The sequence below is a fragment of the Eriocheir sinensis genome, chromosome 60 (assembly GCF_024679095.1).
Source record: "Eriocheir sinensis breed Jianghai 21 chromosome 60, ASM2467909v1, whole genome shotgun sequence".
Lineage (NCBI taxonomy): Eukaryota > Metazoa > Arthropoda > Malacostraca > Decapoda > Varunidae > Eriocheir > Eriocheir sinensis.
In genome coordinates, this window is record NC_066568.1 from 5932718 (window position 1) to 5940217 (window position 7500).

At 42.1% G+C, this 7500-nt stretch overlaps 1 protein-coding gene across 1 annotated transcript in view; it reads right to left on the minus strand.

Annotated features, from left to right (window-relative positions):
* LOC126985616 (dipeptidase 1-like) overlaps positions 1-7500 on the minus strand; it is a 130931-nt gene that overhangs the window by 53762 nt on the left and 69669 nt on the right. The window contains exon 6 of the mRNA XM_050840772.1: positions 3504-3654. Coding sequence (XP_050696729.1) covers positions 3504-3654 — 151 coding nt within the window. The remainder of the gene's footprint in view (positions 1-3503; positions 3655-7500) is intronic.

Sequence of the window (7500 nt, forward strand, 5' to 3'; positions counted from 1 at the left end):
TCCTTCCATCTGTGTTCCTGTTAAATTATTCTTGTCAGCTGGCGTTTAAACACTTGCTCATTTATTTTTCTCTCACCTGTCTTCTTCTTCAAATTTATTATCTCATTTAAATGCCTCGTTAATGAACTTTCTCACCTTGTATATCCACCTGTTTCAAATGTATTATCTATCATTTATACACCTGGTCAAACATTCTCACCTTGTATAATATTAAACTTCTCACCTCCTCTATTCAAGTTTCTTCTCTAATCTCTTTTGGCATATATTAATTCTTTCCAACTAGTACTCAGATTATCTTCAAATTTCACACAATAATATTTCAACATCAATTTCTCCAAGCATTTTCATCACCAGCAACTTTCTTACTTTTTTATTCTATTCTGCTTTAACAACTTTTTTTTATCTGTTAAGACACATATCATCTAATTTCTCACATATTAAGGGAGGAAGGAGAAGGAGAGGTAAGAAAGGGAAAGAAAGGAAAACAAGAAACATCCATTTTTCAAACTCATTCGCTTACTAAAAATTATCTTCAACTTCACTATTTCTCCAAACCTTCAATCTCGTACTACTTCACCAACAACAATAAACATCCATTTTTCAACTCTCGCTTACTAATCAAAATTATCTTCAACTTCACTATTTCTCCAAGCCTTCAATCTCGTACTACTTCACCAACAACAATTAATAAACATCCATTTTTCAACTCTTTCGCTTACTCAAAATTATCTTCAACTTCACTATTTCTCCAAGCCTTCAACCTCGTACTTCACCAACAACAATTAATAAACATCCATTTTTCAACTCTTTCGCTTACTACTCAAAATTATCTTCAACCTTCATCTATTTCTCCAAGCCTTCAACCTCGTACTTCACCAACAACATCCTTCCTCGCCCGGTTGTAAAGCCTGCCCGCCTGCCTCACCTGATTCTCCCTTCCATTCACCTCCACGGCCTTCCTAATGGCTGTCTTAAGTTGGCACACCCGCGCTGCCTCTTGAAACTTTAATGACTGCTGCATCGATTCCTGTGTTCCCGCTGGTCACTGGAACCCCGCGCCTGACCCGGCCATCCTTGTAACTTTCTTGGTTCCTACATTACCTGAGCTTCCTTTGTCTTTCCCATTCTCCTCCTTCTTTCCTTTTTATTACCCATTATCCTTCTCCTTCTTTCCCTCCCTTTCTCAATGCTTCTTCCTCTTTCTTTCCTTTTCTTCCTCCTCCTCCTCCTTTTTTCTTCCCCATCTTTCTCATTCTCCTTCTTTCCTTCCTCTTCTTCCTCATTCACTTTCTTTCCTTCCCTTCTTCTCCATTTTCCTTCTTTCCTTCCCCTTCTTCCCCATTCTCCTTCTTTCCTTCCTCTTCTTCCCCATTCTCCTTCTTTCCTTCCCCTTCTTCCTCATTCTCCTCATTCTTTCTTTCCCCTTTTTAATTCTCCTCTTTATTTCCTATCCTTTCTTAACTCCTTCTTATTTCCCCTCTTTACTAATATCTCCTCCTCTTCCTTCTTATTTCCTCTTATTTCCCCTCTTCACCAAAACCTCCTCTTCCTCCTCTTTTCTTAGTCTTCCTTATTCCAAACTCTACGAATTGGCTGTCTGACCATGGCTTCGGTGTAACGGTCTTAGCCCTTACGTTACTTCACCTTCCTTCTCGTTCTCTTAGTCTTTCTTAATCCTAACACTACGTCTCCGCCACCTGTCCTGATTTGATCCTTCTCTCTACCCTTGCTAATAATACTTGATCCTGATGTTACACTTGGTTGCACTGATTCGATCCTTGCTTCCGTCTCTCCTAAGCGCTTTCTCCTGTAGCACACACACCCTGAGCTTGCCCGGGGTGTCTTAATCCTTCCCTCCACCTCTCTCATTCTTGGTAGTGGTATTGAATGTCTTATTATACTTTTGATTTGATTCGTTTTTCTCTGGCGTGGGGATCGTGCTAACACTTACAAACTCACATTTCTTTAGAAGTAATAATGTGTTCGCCCTGCTTGCCCTTTTTTGCTATGCTGATTCAATTTTTTTTTCTGGTTCGAACACATAACTTCACACTTTCTTAGCCATAATGACGTTTACTTCATTCTCCTGACATGAATTCTAACGTTTTCTGGCACTAAAACGCACTATGACACTTGCTTGGCCCTAGTGATGCTTTTCTCTAGCTCCTAACAATGGTTCTAACTAGTCTGGTTCTGCTATTGGTGCCAACACTCATAACCAGGATGCTGTTATGTAATTAGCAGTTCGTGGGATATGAGATGAGAACGATTTTGAATGTGTGAATGTGTGTGTGTGTGTCATTTACCTGACGCACACACAGGTAAATGCGTCCTTAATTGTGTTTTTACCTGTTTATTCTTAGGTGTTTCATAGTTACCTGGCACACAAACAACACCTGCAACACACCTTGGAATTGGCTTCATTAGTGTTACATAAAGTTAGTCATATATTCTAAAACTGTTGAGAAGAAATTTTCCCCTAACATAGATTTTGAATAGGTACGTGTGTGTGTGTGTGTGTGTGTGTGTGTGTGTGTGTGTGTGTGTGTGTGTGTGTGTGTGTGTGTGTGTGTGTGCGTGTCTGAAGGCCAGCGCTCCTTACATCATTAAAAACTATGGCCACTTTTGTCCCTCTTTCTAACGAAGGCACGGCGGACACGTTTTCAGGCGAAGGAAACATAAAAGAAAAAGAAAAAAACTAAATGAAGTCAGGATGAGGTGAATACATGAATACAGCACGTACGCACGAACACACACACACACACACACACACACACACACACACACACACACACACACACACACACACACACACACACACACACACACACACACACACACACACACCTATTTAAAATCTATGTTAGGGCAAAATTTCTTCTCAACAGTTTTAGAGTAGATGACTGACTATATAACACTAATGAAGCCAATTCCAAGGTGTGTTGCAGGTGTTGTTTGTGTGCCAGGTAACTATGAAACACCTAAGAATAAATAGGTAAAAGCACAATTAAGGAGGCATTTACCTGTGTGTGCGTCAGGTGACCGGAACCAAAGAATTTTAGGACCCACCAAATTGTCTCAGGTAAATGTGCTTGTCAGTAATCCAACAACCAGGTAGAAAATACTTTGGGACAGAGCCAGGTAATAAAGTGTTTTCCAGGTGTATGTGTGTCAGGTAACTACTTTAACACCTGAGAGCAAACAGGTAACAACACACGAACACATTCACCCACCAATTGTGTTGCAAGTGAATGTGCGTGTTAGATAGTAAAAAAATGATAGAACAACACACTTAAGGAGGGCCATGTAGTGTGTTCCAGGCTTGTTAATGAGCGTCAGGTAACACACAAACACATTCACCTATCAATTTGTGTTGCAGGTGTAGGGTATTTAAAGATAGAATAGCGGGCTTTTTTTCATTATTCTTTCCTTTTTTTTGCCCTTGAACTGTTTCCTTTACTGTAAAAAAAAAGAACAACGCACTCAGACACTCCACCACGTACCAGGGCGTGTTGCAGGCGTGGGTGAGCGTGAGGTAGCGCACCCCCAGCTCGTACATCATCCGCAGCGAGCCGAAGCTGTTGCTGATGCCGTGCCCGCCCTCGATGGCTATGAGGCTGGCGATCTTGTTATTCTGAAACACTCGCTTGATGTCTGGAGGAAGAAGAAAAGAAAGAATTGTCACTATACTTATGCCTAGAAAAAAGAGGTTTGCGTTAATGACTATATTATTATTATTATTATTATTATTATTATTATTATTATTATTATTATTATTATTATTATTATTATTATTATTATTATTATTATTATTATTATTATTATTATTATTAAACACTCTATTGATGTCTATTATGAGGAAGAGAAGGAAGAAATGTCAGTTTACTTATGCCTAGAAAAAAGAGGATTGAGTTTACTGACTAAATTCTTATTATTAAACACTCTATTGATGTCTATTATGAGGAAGAGAAGAAAGACTTGTCAGTTTACTTATGCCTAGAAAAAAGAGGTTTGAGTTACTAAATTATTATTCTGAAACACTCTATTGATGTATAAGAAATGGAGAAAGAGATATCACTATACTTATGTCTTGAAAAAAAGATTGAGTTTACTTTTTTTTAAACAGCCTTCCCCTTCTCTTCTCCTCCCCTTCTCTCCCTTTCTCTTTCACATTCTTCCCTTTCCTCTCCTTCTCTTCCCCTTTTTCCCCTTCCTCCCCCTCTCTTGCCCTCTCTTCCCCTTCCTTCCCCCTCGCCTTTCTTTCCCCTATCTTCCCTTCTCCCACTCTTCCCCTTACCTCCCCCTCTCTTCCCTTCACTTCAAATGATCTCCCTCTTTTTTCCATTCTCTCTTCTCTACGATGAGGAATAGATGTTAGAACTGTCATTATACTCATTCATGGTCGTTATGTCTAGAAAAAGGAAGGTTACATAAACGGGCTAAATTCTTCTCAACCTCTTTTAATACCTAAGGAAAAGGAAGGGAAGGTAGAGATAGAACAAGAGATTAGAGAGGCTGGCTATTATGTATTTCTTGAACCCTCTTGAATCCTGGAAAGTAGTGCTCGAGAAATGGGAGATTAGAAAGACTGGCTACTGTTTCCTTCCCTCTGATAATTGGAGAAGGAAGAAAAGGAGGAACAAGTTAACATGTAGATTAGCTTGACTGACTAATGTACCCTTGTTAGACATTCTCTTGAAGCCTGGAGAAGAGGAAGAGAAGACAGAGTTAAGAAATAGAGGAAGACTGACTTGTATCTCCTATGGCCGGAAGAAGGGAGGTTTAAGCAGTTATAAAAAAAAAATGATTAAAAAAGATTGGCTATTCTCTTGTCTATTTTTTAACAATCTCTTTATGTCTGAGAATAAGAGGAAGGGAAGGTAGAAATAAAAAAAGAGGAGATTCGGTACACGCCACTGTATCCTTCTTCTAGCTTCTTAATGCTTCGCTAGAGAAAAAATAAGGTAAATCTGTCATTATATATATTCTTGCTCGTTATGTTCCTGTTTGTTCCCTTTTCTTCCCCCTATCTATCTTATTTTCTTCTTATTTCCTATCTATCTTCTTATCTTCTTATTTTAAAACTCTAGATATTTGGGAGTGGGAGTGGAAGAGAGTGGGGGAAGAAGAGAAGAGAGGGGAAAGAAAGGGAAAGAGAGAGCAAGAGAGGGGGAGGAAGATGAAGAGAGGGGAAGAGAAGGGAAGCATGTGAATAAGAAGGGGAGGAGAAGAGAAGGGGAAGGAAGAGGAAGGGAGAGGGAGAGGGAGGAGGAAGTTGAAGAGAGGGGAAGAGAAGGGAAGAATGTAAAAAAAGAAGGGGAGGAGATGAGAAGGGGAAGGAAGGGGAATAGAGAAGGAGAGGGAGGAGGAAGATGAAGAGAGGGGAAGAGAAGGGAAGAATATGAAAAAAGAAAGGGAGGAGAAGAGAAGAGGAAGGAAGGGAAGAGAGAGGGAGAGGGAGGAGGAAGATGAAGAGATGGGAAGAGAAGGGAAGAATGTGAAAAAGAAGGGGAGGAGAAGAGAAGGGGAAGAGAGAGGGAGAGGGAGGAGGAAGATGAAGAGAGGGGAAGAGAAGGGAAGAATATGAAAAAAGAAGGGGAAGAGAAGGGGAAGGAAGGGGAAGAGAGAGCTGGAGAGGGGAGGAAGATGAAGAGATGGGAAGAGAAGGGAAGAATATGAAAAAAGAAGGGGAGGAGAAGAGAAGAGGAAGGAAGGGGAATAGAGAAAGAGAGGGGGAGGAAGAAGAGATGGGAAGAGAAGGGAAAAATGTAAAAAAAGAAGGGGAGGAGAAGAGAAGGGGAAGGAAGGGGAAGAGAGAGGGAGAGGGAGGAGGAAGATGAAGAGATGGGAAGAGAAGGGAAGCATGTGAAAAAAGAAGGGGAGGAGAAGAGAAGAGGAAGGAAGGGGAATAGAGAGGGAGAGGGAGGAGGAAGAGGAGATGGGAAGAGAAGGAAAATGTAAAAAGAAGGAGGAGAAGAAGGGGAAGGAAGAGAGAGGGAGGAGGAAGCTGAAGAGCTGGGAAGATAAGGGAAGCATGTGAAAAAGAAGGGGAAGGAAAGGGAATAGAGAAAGAGAGGGGGAGGAAGAAGAGATGGGAAGAGAAGGGAAGAATGTGAAAAAAGAAGGGGAAGAGAAGGGGAAGGAAGGGGAAGAGAGAGGGAGAGGGAGGAGGAAGATGAAGAGATGGGAAGAGAGGAATGTAAAAAAAGAAGGGGAGGAGAAGAGAAGGGGAAGGAAGGGGAAGAGAGAGGGAGAGGGAGGAGGAAGATGAAGAGAAGGGAAGCATGTGAAAAAAGAAGGGGAGGAGAAGAGAAGAGGAAGGAAGGGGAATAGAGAGGGAGAGGGAGGAGGAAGATGAAGAAAGGGGAAGAGAAGGGAAGAATATGAAAAAAGAAGGGGAGGAGAAGAGAAGAGGTAGGAAGGGGAAGAGAGAGGGAGAGGGAGGAGGAAGATGAAGAGAGGGGAAGAGAAGGGAAGCATGTGAAAATGATGGGGAGGAGAAGAGAAGAAGGAGGAGGAGTGAGAGAGAGAGAGGGAGAGGGAGGAGAGGGTACACCTGTCATTATGTTTATTTTCGCTCGTTAAGTCTTGAAAAAACGAGGATTAAGTTGATCAGCTGTATCATAATTCTCTTTAAGTTTAGGTAGAGAAAAAATATGGTTCAGCTGTCACGATACATATTCTTCTCTTTTATGTCTCTCTATGTACCCTTCTCTTCCCCCCTTCATTCCCCTTCCTTCCCCTTCTCTTTCCTTTCTTTTCCCTTCCTCTTTCTCTCTCTCTCTCTCTCTCTCTTCCCATTCCCCTCTCTTCCCCTTCCTCCCCTTCTCTTTCCCTCTCTTCTCCTTCCTTTCCCTTCTCTTCCCTTTCTTTCCCCCTCTCTCCCCCTTCCCATCCTGTCTCTCCCTCTCTTCCCCTTCCTCCTCCTCTCTTGCCCTCTCTTCTCCTTTCTTCCCCTTCTCTTCCCTTTCTTTACCCTCTCTTCCCTTCTTTCCCTCCCTCTCTTCCCTTCCTCCTCCTCTTCCTCTCTTCTCCTTTCTTCCCCTTCTCTTCTCTTTCTTTACCCTCTCTTCCCTTCTTTCCCTCCCTCTTCCACTTTCTCCCCCTCTTCCCCTACCTTTTCTCCCTCTCCCTCTCTTCCTCTTACTTCCCCTCACTTAAAATTCTCCCCCTATCTCTTGCTTTCCTTTCTCTTTCCTTATTTTCAAAACTTCTTTCTTTCCCCTTTCCTTCTCCTTCCCCTTCCCATTTCTCCCCTTCTTTCCTTTCCCCTCTTCCCATTCCTCCCCTCTCTTTCCCCTCTCTCTTCCCCTTCTTACCAATCTCTCTTTTCATTTCCAATACATCCGTCTCTTCCCTTCTCTTCCCCTTCCTCTCCCTCTCTTTCCCTTCCTTCTCTCACCTTTTCTTCCCCTTCTCTGCCCTTCTCGTCCTCTTCGCCCGAGCTTCTCCTGAATACTTTAAGCCAATTGGAGAAAATAGTGAGAGCTTGAACCCAAA